At 43.0% G+C, this 21,059-nt stretch overlaps 1 protein-coding gene and 1 pseudogene across 2 annotated transcripts in view; one reads left to right on the top strand and one right to left on the bottom strand.

Annotated features, from left to right (window-relative positions):
• Positions 1-2,817: 2,817 nt before the first annotated feature.
• LOC311134506 (transmembrane protein 117-like) overlaps positions 2,818-21,059 on the top strand; it is a gene marked incomplete at both ends in the record, with an annotated part of 59,523 nt that continues 41,281 nt past the window's right edge. Inside the window, 2 exons of the mRNA XM_084168204.1 lie at positions 2,818-2,847; positions 3,008-3,314. Of these exons, the coding sequence (XP_084024330.1) occupies positions 2,818-2,847; positions 3,008-3,314 (337 nt within the window). The remainder of the gene's footprint in view (positions 2,848-3,007; positions 3,315-21,059) is intronic.
• Positions 18,540-19,549, bottom strand: LOC311134797 (P2Y purinoceptor 1-like; annotated as a pseudogene). The gene has a single exon. The product of its transcript is annotated as a P2Y purinoceptor 1-like (transcript).

Consider the following 21,059-nt stretch of genomic DNA (forward strand, 5'->3'; position numbering starts at 1 on the left):
AATACCACGGTTAAAACAAAGGAGGACAGAACAACATATTACAGATTGGGGTCGTTGTTCTCCAGATATCTGCAGATATCTGTAAATTGACGCTGTAACCCTTTGATATAAATAAACCTTTATAATCAAAGTACAGTGTCAGCGGAATTCTTGTTCTCACAGCATCTCAGCATAGTTTTCTCGACACCACATTTTCTATACACTCTGGAACGGAGGAGCTAGCTATTTTATAGGCTACACCCTACAGTCTGCAATGTTACATCTGCAGTGTTACATTTGTAACTTTTGCAATGTAGCCTATTGTTTGTGATGCAATGCTTCAGATATTTTCAGATTTCCGGTTTAAAATCTAGTAGCTATAGATAGGAGTCTACACATTAGGCCTATAATCGGTATCAGTAGGCTATTTGTTGGCAGTGGACAATAACTTGAACTATAGGCTAAATATAATGAAATGTAGATTTAGGCTATATGAAGATTTATCACACATTGCAGTGACTAAGAACTCTGCTACAGGCCTACATCTGTGATTTCCATCTTTTTTTGTAGGCTCAGTTATCTCCTCCTTATCAAAAATAATTTGCTAAATCTTGGCAGGGGACTGTAATATTAACCAGATGGATTAAATTGTTTAGCCTAAAATTGCCTTAACGAATGTTGGCCTTTGGAATTGAAAAGCATTATGCAATACTTAATATAATTGTGTTTTACTCCAATAGGTTATTGCAAATATTTGCCTTTTGTTATGCAATTGATGTTTTGATTAATTCAAGTTGCGTCTTAGCGTAAGCCTAATACACGAAATATTTTTATTATTTCGGTGATGTGAGGACATAGCTGTGAAAGCCTGCTTAACACAACATCTGGGACGGTACAGTACCACGAGGCTTTTTTTCAAATGCTTCCTGTCTGCTGATTTCATCCCCTCCCCTCTGGATATAAATAAATATTTATATGCATGCATTAGGAAAATCACCCAGCCACCAGTGGAAGCTTAATGTGTTTGTTACATTGCAATGCACTGATGGTATTCGCCCGTCCTGATAGAAGCATATATCCACCGCGCGCCTCTCCAGCGTCATCATCACAGACAGAGACCAGCGAGCCGCTTCGGCCGTGCTGACAAAGCAGCGCCTGGCTGCCCCGCCGCTGCATGGACAACCAGCACAATGGCAGAGGATTTGGGGGTGCCTCTGTTTAAGCAACAACAGGTCGCATGGATAATCCCGCCACAGCCGAGCCAGCCGTGTTTACCCCGTCTCTTAGTTACGATGATTAGAGCGCCGCTGTCGACTAGTGGTGCTTGATGAGGCAGGAGAGAGAGCGGTGCGGAAGCGGGGCTTCTCGTCCTGACAATACGGATTAAGAGGGAAACGCAAAGCAACGTGGAACAGGTAAATGCGTGGCGTACGTGTGCGTGGCGTGCTTGTGTCGGTGTGTGTATGTAGACTATCCATATCAAAGTACAGGGGATGCTTTCTCATTAAATCTATATGTAGATGGCTTGCACACACCATTATTGTGCAATGGGTAGGCTTCAGTTGTGTAATCAGATAATTCCATTCGGGGTTGCTAAAGTATAGGGATCGAGTGTTATCTGAGATGGGCTAAATCTGCGGTGACATTAGCAGACACAGCACAGCATCGCTGTTGTGACGATGTGGAGATGCATGTGTTCATCGATTTAATGATTGAGCTCACATGAGAACCAGAAATTGCTTGAACCGAGAGGGAGAAGGGGAGACTTAAAAATGATGGAACTCGTGTTCTGAATTTCCTGTCGTTTTTTTAGGTACGTCCTTCTTATTGGTCAGTACAGCAGTAAATATATTTCTTAAGGTGGTCCAGAAGAAAAACATGGTGTGGAAGGGGAGTTTATTTATTTTATTTATTCAGTGAGCAATCTACATCATCATCATCATCACACAGATGATGCATCATGCATCTGTAGCTCAGCTGGTAGAGCACGGCGCTTGTAACGCCAAGGTAGTGGGTTCGATCCACGGGACCACCCATACACAAAAAATGTATGCACGCATGACTGTAAGTCGCTTTGGATAAAAGCGTCTGCTAAATGGCATATTATTATTATTATATCTCAGTCTTAATGATTGATAGAGGGATGCTTCACTCTGCCTCTCCTGATAAAATACCATCCACTGAAGCCGAGCCATAACACCAACAACACCTAAGGAAGCACATTATACCAAGACAAACATGATGCTGGTGAAATTTAATATCCACATAGCCCAGTTTGACACTGCTCTTAATCTGGGGCCTTACATGATCATACAAATTCCCAGTGTGGATATTTGAGGAAACATGATCGGAGGCAGGAGGAGACAGATTTGGAAGCACCAGGAAAAGGCAAGGCAGTCAAGGGGTGAGTTAGTGATGAGGTGGAGTCCTGGAATGAATAATAGTCCACAGATTTAAAAATACAGAGGGTTTACTGTCCTGCTGGGAACTGACCCAAGCACTGCCCGGCAGTGGAACCAAAATATCAGCATGATGGTGCTAAATCTGAGGGATGTACAGCTAAGCACTTAATGTGAGACAGCTCCAAGAGACTGCCTTGTGTGACACTGTATTTTTACATGATCTTATTGATTGAGGGAATATCTCTGGAGAACCTCTGAAATCAAAGGTCATCCCTGGCAAATAAATGGATTAGAAGAGAAATCTAAAATAAATGCAAATGGACACCATTTTGAAGAGTAGACGACCATGATGAAGCTCTGAGGCTGCACTGTTGACCAGACTGATAGATGGGAGTTAGGACCTCTCCCTGACATTTCTCAGATAATCTCAGTCTGGATGATGGACCACTTGTCTGTCCTGCTCTTAGTGTGATGATCACAGTATGGAATATTCTGAGTAGTCTGAATTTAGAATAATCCCAATCCCAATCTCTGGTATTTACTCTATAATCTCAGGAACTCTGTAATGTTTCCACTGTAATCCACTGCGGATTTCCCTCAGGCAATGATATTCTCTCCCTCTTCAGGTGGACTGTGGCTTGGGGTCCTTCAAGATGGATATAGATCCCTGTTTCCGCTACTATTTCCAACACCCATGGTCTCGTCTGTTCGTGGCCTACCTCGTCACCTTCTGCAACTTCCTCATCTTCGCCGAGGACCCTGTCTCCCACAGCCAGACGGAGGCTCACATGATTGTGGTGGGAAACTGCTTCTCCTTCATAGTGAACAAGTACCCTGGCGGAGGATGGAGCGTCCTCAAAGTCATGTCGTGGCTGATGGCCATTGTCACTGGAATGTTTGCCGGGAAGTTCATATTCCACCGCAGGCTCTTTGGTAAGTCATGCGCGCCCTAATGAGAAATGCAGCCCTACAAACTAGGGCTGTCCCTGACGAAAACAATGATTGGTCGACCGAGAGTCGTCAGTTCTTAGATTGGTCAAAATTTAAAACGTGTATTTTTCCATATATAGACTCACCCTTTGTTTAAATAAAATCAACTATATGTAGGCTACTGAGCATGTCTGATGCTTTAAGCGCTGCGATTAAAAATGAAGACACACAAATTACTAAAGAGGGAGCCAGAGACCAATATAGCCTAACCAGAAGAGAAAAACCTGTTCCTGACCAAACCCTCCTCCTCCAGCTGCCTGCTGCTGCTGGCCTTCACAGATTCTGCCATTAAGCTCCTGAAGTTGCCGGTAATAGGCTACACCAGCGGTCGGCAACCTTTTCCATTTGGAGTGCCAAGTTATCATACCATTTCTACTGATCTGCGTGCTGATGAGTCATCTACAGATGATTTTCAAATGCACATTTTTGTGGAACAGTTTTATTTAATTTATAATAAAGTCTTCATATCTCGAAATCAATGTCATGTGGTTAATCAAAATTATATCTAAAGGAAAATTATACAAATCTAAAAGTAACTTCTATTGCCTTTGCCAATATGTAAAAATAGCCTACATAAAGCCAACAAATAAAAACATTGCAGCCCGCAGGTAGAAAATATCCTGATATATCCTATACATCACATTGGCTACGCATGGCCTGTCTGCAAGGAACTAGAAACATTGTATCAACTATTAACTTGGTCAGGCCTGAAGCTCATGCTAGCAAACTTGCAACATTGTATAAAATATTCTGGGCCCTCAGAGTTTCCGTAGGCTGTTTGTGCAAGGGATAAGAAGTAATCAGGTAGGCCTTTTTTTATGACGTTTCTACTGGATCAGAGCATGACATTTTTTCCCCTTTCATGCTGAGTGGTTATCTAAAGGGAGCGAACTGGAAAGATTTTTCAAATAGGCTACTTTGAGGAACTATTGTCATTCTCAATGGATGTAAAAACAGACTTTGTTTACTTGCTGTTTGAGGCGAAGAAAAAATTACTTTGAGAAGCTCTACAGTGATGGTGAGTTAAGACAATCAGAAATAGTATCAGATCCCCAAAAGGGCACATTTATAAGCCTACATTTTCACGCAGGCCAGATGGCCTAGGCCTACTTCTATGCATGTCCTTACTAAAAATTGAAAGGAGCACTCCAACAAAAGACAATTAATAACTTGACAACTCGTAAATGGAATGAAATAAATCTAAACTGTAGCCTAGGTTGTGCGCTCTACAAACAACGTGTCCACTCCTACAATGACGACAGTGTAACAAGACTGTAATAATAATATATTGAATGCGTTAACAGAAATTACAAAAACCAAACAAACATTGTAGATACAAAATTATGGTAAATAACGGTAAATGTACTGCTGGTGATACTGGTGTGCTGCTTCTGATGTATTTGATCATCTTTATCACCCTCAACTCCTCCATCCTTCTGTCCTCCCCTCTCCACCTTCCTGCCACCTCACACATTCTTTCTCACTCCCACGCCACCCCCTATCTCCTCACTCCCACGCCACCCCCTATCTCCTCACTCCCACGCCCCCCCTATCTCCCCACTCCCACGCCCTATCTCCTCACTCCCACGCCACCCCCTATCTCCTCACTCCCACATCTCCTCACTCCCACACCACCCCTTATCTCCTCACTCCCACGCCACCCCCTATCTCCTCACTCCCACATCTCCTCACTCCCACACCACCCCTTATCTCCTCACTCCCACGCCCCCCCTATCTCCCCATTCCCACGCCCTATCTCCTCACTCCCACGCCACCCCCTATCTCCTCACTCCCACATCTCCTCACTCCCACACCACCCCTTATCTCCTCACTCCCACGCCCCCCCTATCTCCCCACTCCCACGCCCTATCTCCTCACTCCCACGCCACCCCCTATCTCCTCACTCCCACATCTCCTCACTCCCACACCACCCCTTATCTCCTCACTCCCACGCCCCCCCTATCTCCCCACTCCCACGCCCTATCTCCTCACTCCCATGCCACCTACACTTCCACATTTTGTTTTTACATTTGACATTTTTGTCATTTAACGGACGCGCTTATACATTTTTGTACTGGTCCCACGTTGGAATCGAACCCACAACCCAGGTGTTGCAAGTGCCATGCTCTGCCAACTGAGCCACACAGTCCAGCAGCACCCCGTTACCTCTCCTCCCTTTTCAGGCTACATCCACCCCTTCCCCTGCCTCACTCCTCCCTTCTCACCTCCCTGCCACCCCCCTCTGTCCTCCCTATCCACCCACCTCCCTCCTCTGCCTACCACTGACTGTGACCCTTCCTTGGCATTTCCTCTGTTTACCCTGTGAAGGGTCTCAGATGACTTCCTGTAACTCACTCCTTCCATTCCCCGCTCACTTAACCCAGGATATTGGCCCGGGCCGTCTTCCTCAGATGAGATGTTAATGCCTGTAATTAGTGGGGTCACAGCGTGGATGATCTTTCCAGAGTCTCTCCGGTCTCTGATTGTCTCCACAGAGCATAAATAGAATCTGAGGGGACCATGACTATTCCATGTGCTGCTCTCTATAAATATAGAATGGTGTAGTCTTCACTTAGGTCGGGAAAGGGAAAATTCCCATTATGCTTCCTCTATGCTAATGAATGGGTATATGTCTGATAGCTGCTCTGCCCTTCCAGATCTTCCAAGTCTTAATCTATTGAATTATCCTATGAATTATAAGTATGGGAGAATGTCTGCTAAAATGACTAAAATGTAAATGTAAAAAAAAGTACTTCTTTTTTTTATACCTGGATGACGCCACAGTTCATTTTCATATTAGCTAAATGTGAGAGTTTGAATCCACTTAGCTTTTTTACTCCTACACAAAAGCAGGCATCTTTAATGCATTTACAGCACTACAGTTCCGTTGATCTTTCATAATTGCTAGGAATCTTATGTCACATGGTCTTCAATCGGTACTCAGCGTGGCTTTCCTCTGAGGACAGTGTATTCAGGTCAGCGCTCTACACTTAAAGCCCAGGGTTTCAGGGCATACAGCGAGAACAGAAAGCAAAGACTAAAATGTAAAATATAGACTGCCTGCTCCTTTCCCAGCTAGCACATAACGTTCTGAGAACCATATGTAGGGTGTCCAATCAAAAACGCATCTTTTGACCAATGGGTAAAATAACATGTTAATTGTGTAGATAATCCTCTAAGAAAACCAATGGTCCAAACCACAGGAGTTTGCTGAGGGGAGGACGGCTCATAATAATGGCTGGAATGGAGTAAATGGAATGGATTCGATACCATTCCATTGATTCCGTTTCAGCCATTACGATGAGCCTGTCCTCCACAATTAAGGTGCCACCAACCTCCTGTGGTCCAAACCTCATGTCTCTATCATAATCCGTTCAAACCCAGCTAGCACATAACGTTCTGAGAACCATGTTTTTTAGAGCTTGGTGAGAGCGTGGTTGTCCTATGGTTATTTTGCATACAACCTTCCCACAATGTTCTAGGAATGGTGCAGGACGCCCAGCTAGCATATAATATTCTGAGAACATGTTTCAATAAGACTTTTAATAACACTGCTAGCTAGGGGCCTCCTGAGTGGCGAAGTGGTCTAAGGCACTGCAGTGCTTGAGGCGTCACTACAGATCCGGGTTCAATCCCGGGCTGTGTCACAGCCGGCCGCGACCGGGAGACCCATGAGGCGACGCACAATTGGCCCAGCATCGTCCGGGTTAGGGGAGGGTTTGGCCGGCCAGGATGTCTTTGTCTCATCGCGCTCTAGCAACTCCTGTGGCGGGCTGGGTACATGCACGCTGACACGGTCGCCAGTTGTATGGTGTTTCCTCTGACACATTGGTGCGGCTGGCTCCCCGGGTTAAGCGAGCAGTGTGTCAAGAAGCAGTGCGGCTTGGCAGGGTCGTGTTTCGGAGGACGCATGGCTCTCGACCTTTGCCTCTCCCGAGTCCGTATGGGAGTTGCAGAGATGGGACAAGACTGTAACTACCAATTGGATATCATGAAAAAGGGGTAAAAAAAAAGAAACTGCTAGCTTAACTGTTTTGAACTCCAAGCACAGATAGGACACATGGAAATTCATTTGCTTAGGCATTAATCAAGCAAACACATTTCTTTTTTTATTGTGGCATTGTGGCATTCAAACCTATGATCTTCTGCTCTCTATCCATGGGATTAGTCCAGTGCAACACCAGGATGGAGCTAGCATGCCATGTTTTTTTAACTCATAAAAAGCTGTTCATTTTAGTCTATTCAAACAGACCTAATTTCAAAGGAAACAAGCACTCATTAAGATCAGCTGTGGCCAATTAGTGGGCGCGGCCAACACACCTGAACACACTTAACAAGATAGAAGATAGAGAGAGTTCTGTTGATGCTGAGAACGGAATGCATATGTTTATAAATAACATTCGTAGAACATTTTTCTGAACGTTACTAATGTTTTCTTGTGGTTTTTATGGAACGTTTTCTTAATGTACTGAGAACATGACTTTATATTGAACCATGCGGAAACCTGCAGAAAACGTTATGCTGAAGTACTGAAATTCTCACAGAAGAACGTTATTTCTTAACATTCTCTGAATGTTCTGATAACATGGCTTTAAACAGAACCATGAGGAAAACGTTATGCTGAAGTACTGAAATTCCCACAGAAGAATGCTGTTTCTTAACGTTCTCTGAATGTTCTGAGAACATGGCTTTAAATAGAACCATGAGGAAACCTGTAGAAAATGTTATGCTGAAGTACTGAAATTCCCACAGAAGAACGTTGCTTCTTAACGTTCTCTGAACAATTTGAGAACATACATTTAAATAAAACCATTAGGAAACGTTATGGGAAGCTTGTATACAAAATAACCATAGGACAACCATGCTCTCACCAAGCTCTAAGAAACATATGTTTCTCAGAACGTTATGTGTTAGCTGGGTATGGTTCTCTTTTATGTAGTACTTGGCAATATTCTGGGAATGTTAAAAAAATTGGAATTCTACACAATAACATCAATTAGCTCTTTAAATTCCATTCTTAGAACATGAAGAAAACTTTCCATAAAAAACACAAGAAAACATTAATAACCTTCAGAGAACGTTCTCAGAATGTTATTTAAAAACATATACATTCTCAGCGTCAACAAAACTCTATCTTGTAAAGTGTATTCAGGTGTGTTGGCCACAACCACTAATTGGCCACACCTGATCTTAATGAGTGCTTGTTTCCTTTGAAATGGGGTCTGTTTGATTAGACAAAAAATGAACAGCTTTGTTAACCCAACTAAGCTAGCAGTGTTATTAAAAGTCTTATTGAAATATTCAGTGCACGTTTTAAGGAAGTTATTCAAAAACCTCCAAATAGCCTTAAAGTGTTGTTCTTAGTGTTAAGAAAACGTTCAATAATAACCATAACAAAACTTTCACAACATTTAGAGAATGTTCTCAGAATGTTTTTTAATTGCCTTCAAATATCCTGTCATTTTCATTCTCAGACCGTTAATAAAACCTCCCAGGAAAACTTTCAAGGAACCAGAAAAAACTGTTCTGAGAACCCCCCCTGCAACCTAAAAACAAACGTTCCCAGAACAGGTGAAATGTTCACTCCTGTTATCAGAATGTTTCAAAATGTTCAGTTTTACCGGTCAGGAAGCATATTACCACAACCAATGTGAAACAAAAAACATACGTTCCCACAACTTCCAAGGAACCAAATGTGCTAGCTGGGCTCTCTCTTTAGAGCTGGAGCCAGGTAGGACTAATGCACTTCACAGGCCACAGAGTAGAGCAGCACAGGGCACAGAGTGCAGAGGGAACAGATGGTATGTGTGTGTGTATGTGTGGGCTTGGGTGATTGAGTGAGTGTGCGATAGAGAGAAGCAGGGAGAGATAGAAATGTAGAAATGGAAAATGAAGAGCAATGGTGAGGGACAAAGGGGGGTTCAGCACAACAATTTTGCAATGCTGTTATGTAATCCTAAAAATCAGAGATGAGCAGAGCACAGAGAAGAGCCGCTGATGCCCACAGTGACTTTATGTGTGAAGAGATATCAACCATTATGTATCGTTAACACAGGCACATGATCACTATGCCCATCCTACCCCATCCTGCAGCACGCTTGGTTGCTTTCATTACTAAAATATAGTTAGGGCAGCTCCTCTCCTCTCATACCTACCTACACTACAACATGATATGTAGGTATGCACACTTACTTAACTACAAGTACAGTAATATCTTATTTATGGCAAATGTATTATAATAGTAATGAGAGTCATTGTACAGTAAATGCCAAGCTCTTTATCTGATCACTGGTATTTAGACTTTTCGTTTGTTTTCTTTTTCCAATTGAAGCTTGTCTTTCTTGCATAATAGATGGAGTTATTCATGCTGCTATTATTTGTGTTCAACTAGCTACGTATCGATTTGTAATTAAATGGAAACCAGACATTGTTTTGCTTGCTGACACATTCCACTGCATCATTTATCATTATGATGGCCTAGAAAAATCGGAATATCACAACCAGTCATTTTACGGTGAATTACACCACCTCCTCCCACTGGCGATATGGCTTCTTCACAGAGGACTATACGTGACTTACCCAGAACCCACTCATACATGAATCCATTTGTGACACAATACTTTGTTCCCATTCCAAATATTCACTGCTTTTGTTGTGTTAGTAATAACGTTGGCTGCTATCTAGGGGAATGAGAGGAGGTGGTGAGAGCAGAGTGGGTTGTGTTTTTATTCTCCAATAGCACAGCCAGCCACACTGCACACAGCACAAGGTGATGGATGGTTAGTGACAGACTATGCGGGTTAAGACTACCTCCCAGGCACATGGACAACCTATGCTATTTCACCCAGCCACTCAAGGCTATGTGCTCTCCAATTGAGTGGCATGTCTTCTGGTCATTCAGTGAGAGCTTGGCTGTCTCTGTGCCTTTGTTATTAAAACAAGGACATGGTTAAAACAAGGACATGGGGAATTGGTTTTGTCTGCCCGTGTGAGGTTGTATACTCAGTATTGTATTAGATTTGGGATACTGCATGTTCTGTGTTGCATACAGTACATACAGCATACCTGTTCCCTGTCTGCCCTGATCCAGCAGAGCACTCAGTATTTCATGCTTCCAGCCTTCATCGTAAAACAAGGCACCTTTTCATTAAGATGCAATAGAAGCCACTTCTCATTCTACGTTGTGCTGCACCAGTTTCAGATTAACATAATGTATGCATCTTTGTTTCCTGTGCGTTTTCCAAGGCTTGTGTTCTCAGTGAATGTTTAGCATTGTAAATTGAGCAGAGTAATGGTCCTAGTTTAGGATTATTCCAGTCATCCTACCAGGAAGTTCCAGCCTATCCCACTGACCATGGAAGTTCCTTTTACTGTATCAAACCCAGATCCTTCATCTTTGATTCAGTACTATGAGAACAGGGCTTCTTTGATATGAGTCATCATGATGGATTCTCCAGCTCACATGCCACTCAGAACAGTATAAACTGCTTGAGAAAAGACTGAAATGGGAGACCCAGTTTTTGTTTTGTTAGACTTTGATGATTTAGGATTTTTAAAATCCAAGTTAACGTCAATGCCCTGCTGTGAGTGGTGCATATGGTTGTTCTGTTGTTAAAGCAAAGCGCCCTCCCCTTTGAAACACTGCTCCTCCTGCCTGATCCTGAGCCCTCCGACCGCAAAGCACTACAGAGGGTAGTGCGTACGGCCCAGTACATCACTGGGGCCAAACTCCAGCCACCCTAGTCATAGACTGTTCTCTCTGCTACCGCACGGCAAGCGGTACCGGAGCGCCAAGTCTAGGTCCAAAAGGCTTCTTAACAGCTTCTACCCCCAAGCCATAAGACTCCTGAACAGATAATCATGGCTACCCGGACTATTTGCATTGTCCCCCCACCCCACCCCAAACCCCTCTTTTACGCTGCTGCTACTCTGTCTATTATTTATGCATAGTCACTTTAACTCTACCCACATGTACATATTACCTCAATTACCTCAACTAACCAGTACCCCCGCACATTGACTCTGTACCAGTACCTCCTGTATATAGCCTGTTCTTTTATTTTACTGCTGCTCTTTAATTATTTTCTATTTTCTATTTTTTACTTAACACTTTTTTTTCTTTTTCTTAAAAAACTGCATTGTTGGTTAAGGGCTTGTAAGTAAGCATTTCACTGTAAGGTCTACACCTGTTGTATTCAGCCCATGTGGCAAATAAAATGTGATTTGATTTGATCCTTGGCTGTAGCTGTAGCCTTAGGGATGCCACCTGGGTTCTGTCACATGTTGTTACAGTGGTGCATTATGGGTAAGATGGTCCTGTGTGTGGCGCTACTGGTGGCCAAGGGTCAGAGTTTGCTTGAGCGTGTGGGTTTAAGTGTGTGTGTGCGCCTCTTTGAAATACAATGTATATAACCCTATGCCTCCTCGTTGTATCCTCTGTTTAATACACAACAACAGATCAGTTCAGACCTCCCTCTATTAGTTGCCCCTCAGATGCCTGCCTTTCACAGTAAATAATAGAGGATTGTACCAGTGCCAGGACTGAACAATGCCCTCATGGCTTTATTGTGGTTTACAGTAGTGCATTTAAGACATGGACCAGCAGACTGTAGCTGTGTTGAGACTGATGGGTTGTAATGTAATATTGATGTGTGTGGGAGAGCGTTGAGGCAGAGGGGAATTTGCCACTATCTGAGACCGTAGCGCTTTCTACATAGGCATGTTGTTGTTTTAGAGGGAATTGTTTTTACTGTTTGATACATTTTGCTCAGACAACAACATTTTAGCTAGAGGTCCATTCTCTACCACGCTATCTTCAGCAGAATCTTTAATGTGTCCATGATCTATTATGTGTCCAGGATCAATTGTAAACAGTGAAGATGTTCATCCACAAGACTGGTTTACACTAAAACATGAATAAGTAACCCCCTTTTCACAAGATTTTGATCTTCACGTAACGACATTAGTATTGTATTCTGACAATGAAAAGTAAAAAAAGTAGTCCCCTGTAGCTCAGTTGGTAGAGCATGGCGCTTGCAACGCCAGGGTTGTGGGTTCATTTCCCACAGGGGGGCAGTATGAAAGTGTATGCACTCACTAACTGTAAATTGCTCTGGATAAGAGCGTCTGCTAAATGACTAAAATTTAAAAGTGTAAAACAAATTGTGTTATTTTCATAATGTAAACTCATTCGAAACATCCATTTGCTTTGAATGAAAGATAAAACGGTCCCGGTGTTTGTGAGAGTGAGAGAGAGAGAGAGAGAGAGAGAGGAGGCAAACAAATGAAATGGGCAAAGGAAATTGCTTGGTTTCTTAGGATGATTGAAGTCATAAATGACTGGGGAAATGATTTAACAAGCCTCTCTGACAGTAGCTTGGCCCCGCTAGCCAGCCGTCTCTGTTGAAGGAGCCTCGGCTAGGCGCTGGAAGTGCTGCCTTCCATCTCCCAGTGGAGGAGGAAGGGAAGGAGGGAGGAAGGGAGGAGATTCTAGAGGAATAAAAACACCAACTGATCAAATATTTAGCTGCCAGTGACAGGGCACCGAGCTGGACATGGAATCAATCCAGGCACAATGAGATCAAATATTGAGCTTTGAAAAAACCTTAGATTAAAGTCCTGATATCTTTATTAATCTATCTATAGCAGACATACAGCCTTCAGATAGCCAACCTACCACAGCTTCTCCTTTTCCATCCCACATTATTACAGTGAGGGAAAAAAGTATTTGATCCCCTGCTGATTTTGTATGTTTGCCCACTGACAAAAGAAATGATCAGTCTATACTTTTAATGGTAAGTTTATTTGAACAGTGAGAGACAGAATAACAACCAAAAAATCCAGAAAAACGCATGTCAAAAATGTTATAAATTGATTTGCATTTTAATGAGGGAAATAAGGATTGACCCCTCTGCAAAACATGACTTAGTACTTGGTGGCAAAACCCTTGTTGGCAATCACAGAGGTCAGACGTTTCTTGTAGTTGGCCTCCAGGTTTGCACACATCTCAGGAGGGATTTTGTCCCACTCCTCTTTGCAGATCTTCTCCAAGTCATTAAGGTTTCGAGCCTGACGTTTGGCAACTCGAACCTTCAGCTCCCTCCACAGATTTCCTATGCGATTAAGGTCTGGAGACTGGCTAGGCCACTCCAGGACCTTAATGAGCTTCTTCTGAGCCACTCCTTTGTTGCCTTGGCTGTGTGTTTTGCGTCATTGTCATGCTGGAATACCCATCCACGACCCATTTTCAATTCCCTGGCTGAGGGAAGGAGGTTCTCACCCAAGATTTGACGGTACATGGCCCCGTCCATAGTCCCTTTGATGCGGTGAAGTTGTCCTGTCCCCTTAGCAGAAAAACACCCCCAAAGCATAATGTTTCCACCTCCATGTTTGACGGTGGGGATGGTGTTCTTGGGGTCATAGGCAGCATTCCTCCTCCTCCAAACACGGCGAGTTGAGTTGATGCCAAAGAGCTCCATTTTGGTTCCATCTGACCACAACACTTTCACCTAGTTCTCCTCTGAATCATTCAGATGTTCATTGGCAAACTTCAGACGGGCCTGTATATGTGCTTTCTTGAGCAGGGGGACCTTGCGGGCGCTGCAGGATTTCAGTCCTTCACGGCATAGTGTGTTACCAATTGTTTTCTTGGTGACTATGGTCCCAGCTGCCTTGAGATAATTGACAAGATCCTCCCGTGTAGTTCTGGGCTGATTCCTCACCGTTCTCATGATCATTGCAACTCCACGAGGTGAGATCTTGCATGGAGCCCCAGGCCAAGGGAGATTGACAGTGTTTTGTGTTTCTTCCATTTGCGAATAATTGCACCAACTGTTGTCACCTTCTCACCAAGCTGCTTGGCGATGGTCTTGTAGCCCATTCCAGCCTTGTGTAGGTCTACAATCTTGTCCCTGACATCCTTGGAGAGCTCTTTGGTCTTGGCCATGGTGGAGAGTTTGGAATCTGATTGATTGCTTCTGTGGACAGGTGTCTTTTATACAGGTAACAAGCTGAGATTAGGAGCACTCCCTTTAAGAGTGTGCTCCTAATCTCAGCTCATTACCTGTATAAAAGACAACTGGGAGCCAGAAATCTTTCTGATTGAGAGGGGGTCAAATACTTATTTCCCTCATTAAAATGCAAATCAATTTATAACATTTTTGATATGCGTTTTTCTGGATTTTTTGCTTGTTATTCTGTCTCTCACTGTTCAAATAAACCTACCATTAAGATTACATTTACATTTACATTTTAGTCATTTAGCAGACGCTCTTATCCAGAGCGACTTACATTATTATTATTATATATATATTTTTTCATTATAGACTGATCATTTCTTTGTCAGTGGGAAAACGTACAAAATCAGCAGGGGATCAAATACTATTTTCCCTCACTGTATATAAATAACCCAATTCATTTACATGCTGTTTGGTCTATAACTGGGTGTCCTGTTTTGTGGTATTGCACCATCAAGTGGTTGTTAGTACACTCAAACACATCCAGAACAACCATTACTGCCCTCCTTAGGGACCCTAAAACAGACGACTTCCCTTTAACACAATCCCACATGGGCTGGATAGGAGAGAGAGCCCTGCTTCGCTCTGCCTGGATATCACAGAGTTCAAACTGCAGCCCCATCATCCATCACATCGCCACATGATTTACCATTACAATAGTGCCAGGGTCCCCAGAGCTGCAGCCCACGGTAACTACAGTCTGTGGCTGCAGTAGCCTACAGTGCCTTCAGAAAGTATTCACACCCCTTGAATTTTTCCACATTTTGTTGTGTTACAGCCTGAATTTAAAATAGATTAAAAATAGATTTTCTGTCACTGGCCTACTCACAATGTGGTCCTCTGTAGCTCAGCTGGTAGAGCACGGCGCTTGTAACGCCAAGGTAGTGGGTTCGATCCCCGGGGCCACCCATACACAAAAATGTATGCACGCATGACTGTAAGTCGCTTTGGATAAAAGCGTCTGCTAAATGGCATATTATTATAATTATTATAATGTCAAATTAATAAAAAATGAAGAGCCGAAATGTCTTGAGTCAATACGGATTCAACCCCTTGGTTATGGCAAGCCTAAATAAGTTCAGGAGTAACAAGTCACATAATAAATTGCATGGACTCACTCTGTGTGCAATAATAGTGTTTAACATAATTTTCTGAATGACTACCTCATCTTTATACCCTACACATACAATTATCTGTAAAGTCCCTCAATCGAGCAGTGAATTTCAAACACAGATTCAACCACAAAGATCAGGGAGGTTTTCCAATGCCTCGCAAAGAAGGGCACCTATTGGTAGATATGTAACAAAAAAAACAATAAGAACTGTCATTAAATATCCCTTTAAGCATGGTGAATACACCCAGTCACTACAAAGACACAGGCGTCCTTCCTAACTCAATTGCCGGAGAGGAAGGAACCCGCTTAGGGATTTCACCATCAGGCCAATGACTTTAACAGTTAGAGTTGAAGGGTTGTGATAGGAGAAAACTGAGGATGGATCAAGAACATTGTAGTTACTCCACAATACTAACCTAATTGACAGAGTGAAAATAAGAAATCCTGTACAGAATACAAATATTCAAAACAATGCATCCTATTTCCAGCACTAAAGTAATACTGGAAAAAATGTGACAAAGCAATTAATTACAGTGCATTCGGAAAGTATTCAGACCCCTTGACTTTTTCACATTTTGTTACATTACAGCCTTATTCTAAAATGGATTACATAGTTTTTTACTCCTCATCAATCTACACACAATACCCCATCATGACAAAGCAAAAACTGGTTTTTAGAAATTTTTGCTAATATAAAAAAGAAAAATACTGAAATATCACATTACATAAGTATTCAGACCCTTTATTCAGTACTTTGGCAGAGATTACAGCCTTGAGTCTTCTTGGGTATGACGCTACAAGCTTGGCACACCTGTATTTGGGAAGTTTCTACCATTCTTCTCTGCAGATCCTCTCAAGTTCTGTCAGGTTGGATGGGGAGCGTCGCTGCACAGCTATTTTCAGGTCTCTCCAGAGATGTTCGATCGGGTTCAAGTCCAGGCTCTGGCTGGGCCACTCAAGGACATTCAGAGACTTGTCCCGAAGCCACTTGTCCCGAAGCCAAGCTTAGGGTTGTCGTCCTGTTGGAAGGTGAACCTTCGCTCCAGTCTGTCCTGAGTGCTGTGGAGCAGGTTTTCATCAAGGATCTCTCTGTACTTTGTTCTGTTCATCCTTCCCTCGATCCTGACTAGTCTCCTAGTCCCTGCCGCTGAAAAACATCCCCACAGCATGATGCTGCCACCACCATGCTTCACCGTAGGGATGGTGCCAGGTTTCCTCCAGACGTGACGCTTGGCATTCAGGCCAAAGAGTTCAAACTTGGTTTCATCAGACCAAGCGGGCTGTCATGTGCCTTTTACTGAGGAGTGGCTTCCGTCTGGCCACTCTACCATAAAGGCTTGATTGGTGGAGTGCTGCAGAGATGGTTGTCCTTCTGGAAGGTTCTCCCATCTCCACAGAGGAACTCTGGAACTCTGTCAGAGTGACCATCGGGTTCTTGGTCACCTCCCTGACCAAGGCCCTTCTCCCCCGATTGCTCAGTTTGGCCGGGCGGCCAGCTCTAGGAAGAGTCTTGGTGGTTCCAAATGTCTTCCATTTAAGAATGATGGAGGCCACTGTGTTCTTGGGGACATTCAATGCTGCAGAAATGTTTTGGTACCCGTCCCCAGATCTGTGCCTCAACACAATCCTGTCTCGGAGCTCTACGGACAATTCCTTCGACCTCATGACTTGGTTTTTGCTCTGACATGCACTGTCAACTGTGGGACCTTATATAGACAGGTGTGTGCCTTTCCAAATCATGTCCAATCAATTGAATATACCACAGGTGGACTCCAATCAAATTCTAGAAACATCTTAAGGATAATCAATGTAAACAGGATGCACCTGAGCTCAATTTAAAGTCTCATAGCAAAGGGTCTGAATATTTATGTAAATAAGGTATTTCTGTGCAAACAATTCTGAAAACCTGTTTTCGCTTTGTCATTATGGGGTATTGTGTAATTTAATCCATTTTAGAATCAGGCTGTAATGTAAGAAAATGTGGAAAAAGTGAAGGGGTCTGAATACGTTCCGAATGCACTGTAGCTCAGGACCACTCTCCATATTTCCAAGCATAATGGTGGCTGCATCATGTTATGGGGAGTTTTTCAGGATAAAAAATAAATGGAATGGAGCTAAGCACAGGCAAAATCCTAGAAGAAAACCTGGTTTAGTCTGCTTTCCACCAGACTGGGAGATTAATTCACCTTTCAGCAGGACCAAAACCTAAAATACAAGGCCATGTCTACACTGGAGTTGCTTACCAAGAAGACAGTGAATGTTCCTGAGTGGAAAGTTACAGTTTTGACTTAAATCTACTTGAAAATCTATGGCAAGACCTGAAAATGGTTGTCTAGCAATGATCAACAACCAATTTGACAGAGCTTGAAGAATTTTGAAAAGAATAATGAGCAAGTGTTGCACAATCCAGGTGAGGAAAGCTCTTAGAGACATACACAGAAAGAATCACAGCTGTGATCGCTGCCAAAGGTGATTCTAACATGTATTGACTCAGGGGGTTGAATACTTCTCTAATCAAGATATATTCGTTTTATTTTTCATGTTTTATAAATTTTTTTACAAATGTTAAAATTTTGTTCTACTTTGATATTAGAGTATTTTGTGTAGATCGTTTACAAAAAATGACAATTAAATCCATTTTAATCACACTTTGTAGGTGTTGAATGTGGAGAAAAAAGAGTCAATGGGTGTGAATGCTTTCTGAAGGAACTGTATTCTGTGTCAGTGAATATCTGACGTCAGAGGATATTGTGTTCCCCCAACAGCAACATTTCCTCTCATTACCGTTTCTGTTTTATCTTGAAGATGTTACATTCTGGCAAAGGCCCCATTTTCAACCCTTTATCTTGCTCTTTAGATAAACACAGACACTTGACAAAGGTAGTATTTGCCCCCTCTCCCTCCTTGGTTGGCGTATCTTTTGTGAATATGTGTATTTTTAGACCATCAAATAAAACAATCTAACAAAGATTTTTTAGATTACTGAATTAATTTAATTGAATATGGCTAACTAACTATTGTAGGAGACTCTATCCTTCGTCAGCCCTCCACCACTACCCTCCTGCTACACCTACAGCACAGTCCCCTATATTGGCCCCTCCTGAGGGTCTGCAGTCTCTTCTGGAACCTGTCACTAGCCAGGATGTACAGCACGGGGTCCAGGCAGCTGCTCACACTACACATGGCCTCAAAGAACTCACAGGAGGCATAGAGGACGTGCACGTTGGCTGGAGTCACCTGGTCGTGGATCCTCATAAACACCAGGGTCATCATCATGACGTGGTAGGGCACGAAGGACACCACGAACACCAGGAGGGCAGCGGTGATGAGCACCAGGGGCTTCCCCACCCACTGACCCCCGCCCCCTCTCCTCTTCCCCCGGGGGAGGCCCCGTAACACCTGCACCGTCATCCCATAGAAGGCCAGCATGTCACTGAATGGCAAGGCAAAGCCCACCAGAGTATTGATGATGGAGATGGTTTTGACGAAGACAAACGGACCCTGGATGTGGTCCTTGCACACAGTCACGTTCCCCGGTCTCTGGAAGGCGAAGGTCACGAAGAGGTCGGGGATGCAGCCCAGGAAGAGGAAGATCCAGACGCAGGCGCAGCAGAGCTTGGCATTACACGCGTCCCACCACCTGAGGGAGCTGATGGGGTGCACGGTGCCGGCGTAGCGGTCGAAGCTGATCAGAGTGAGGAAGAAGATACTCCCGTAGATGTTGATGTTGAAGAAGATCTTCTTGAGCTGGCAGAAGGTCTGGATGTCCCTGAGGCTGAAGTAGATGGTGAAGGGCAGGCTGAGTCACACAGGGCCAGGTTGAGTAGGAACACGTTGCTGGTGGACAAACTGCTGGTCCTCCTGAAGCAGGTATAGTTTAGCAGCACTGCCACGTTATCCAGGATGCCCAGAGGCAGGGCAAAGGTGAAGAGGACCAGGATGACGAAGCAGTACCACTGGCCATTCTCAAACTGACTGCAGAACGCCTCCGACTGGTTCAGGGGCAGGAATGGCACTGTGTGGAGTGGGGAAAAACAATAGACGGCCATTTAAAAAACATGTTGATTACAAACAGCTTGTATTTACCCCCAAAGCATTACCTCTGTTGTTGTGGGATGGGGCATTTTACAAGATCACTTAATACAGTATAAAAAATATATATATATATATTTGTTGTAGTATCAAGGGTGGTCTTTCATGCCATATATAATTACTTGCATTTCAATTGATCCACATCTAGGTTATTCTAGCCAAGGTTCAGCGAGGATATACCATTATCATGAATAGATGAATGTAGAGTCGCCTGCCTGCTTGTCTCTAAACCCTCTCAGCCCTGTCCACCTCCTCAGTCCTGTGCCCAGTCACCAGGAAGTGACAGCCTGGCTGTTGTACTGTATGTGCTGGGAATAATTAAGCCTAGATTCCACTCCAATATGGAAACGCATGGTTTGCCTGCAATCAGAGACTGGCTATTGAAGGGTTGTTTCACCAATTCGGTACCTTTTGAGAAGTTTAACTTGGTCCAAATAAAAATGTTTGATTTCACCTAATTTTAACATTCTTTCATAAAGAGGACATGTTCAACTTAATAAAAAAGAAGTTTTCCCATCTCGAGAGGTTAAATATAAAAAATGACTATAGAAATTGCATATTAAGTGCCAAATAATGTAACGGTTGACCATAACAGGGTTGATGATTTAATCTTGAATCAGCCATGAAACCCCTTGTGACAGGGGGAATGGAAGCTTGTTGTGTGCGACAGGGAGTGGCAATTGAATGCAAGCTTCACAAAAAATGTGCAATTGTGAAAACATTTCTAGCCTGTCTATCTATGGGTACAGAGTTGACATGTTATGCTCAACCCGCTACGTTTTCCACTCCAAAACACCAGAAAATGGCCAAAAAGAGTAGAACCAGCTCACCTGCTTTTACACGATGATTTGACTATTAGATGTTCAATGTTTCTTTTGATAAAAAAATTAAAAAATGAATAGTTTAACCATATTAAAACGAGTGTTCAGTTCATGTAACAGGGATGACCTTAAAATGAGGGACAAACGTAAATTAATCACTATATCACATAAAATAAATAATAATCTCCAGAAATGACTGTCAAAGCAACAAAATAACTAGGGCTTTACAATGATGGTGAAAACTTGAAGAAATATTGGGCTTAAGTGGGTTAAATTCCTCCTTGAAGTCACAGAGGATGGACAGAGGGAATTTTGCACATCAGTCTTTATTCATAAAAAATCGGATTTATTGAGTTCCCCATGTGGTGCATATTAAAGGACACTTCATTTAATATATTAATGTAACACTTTCAAAATGCAATATTGGTGCACAATTTCTACTTAAAATATCAGAAGCACTCTTTTTGTGGAATCACCCTTATGTTGGTCATGCAAGCAGAAAGTGACATTTACTTTCATCACATTTCAACATAGCATCTGTGACAGAGTGCCAGAAGAGTTTTCTATTTTTAGAGTTGCAAAGACAAATTCTGATCTTCATGTAGCATACCCTAAAGGTTTTCACTATTGTGATGTTTTTAAGTCA

Source organism: Coregonus lavaretus (assembly GCF_964263955.1).
Source record: "Coregonus lavaretus genome assembly, chromosome: 9".
Classification (NCBI taxonomy): Eukaryota; Metazoa; Chordata; class Actinopteri; order Salmoniformes; family Salmonidae; genus Coregonus; species Coregonus lavaretus.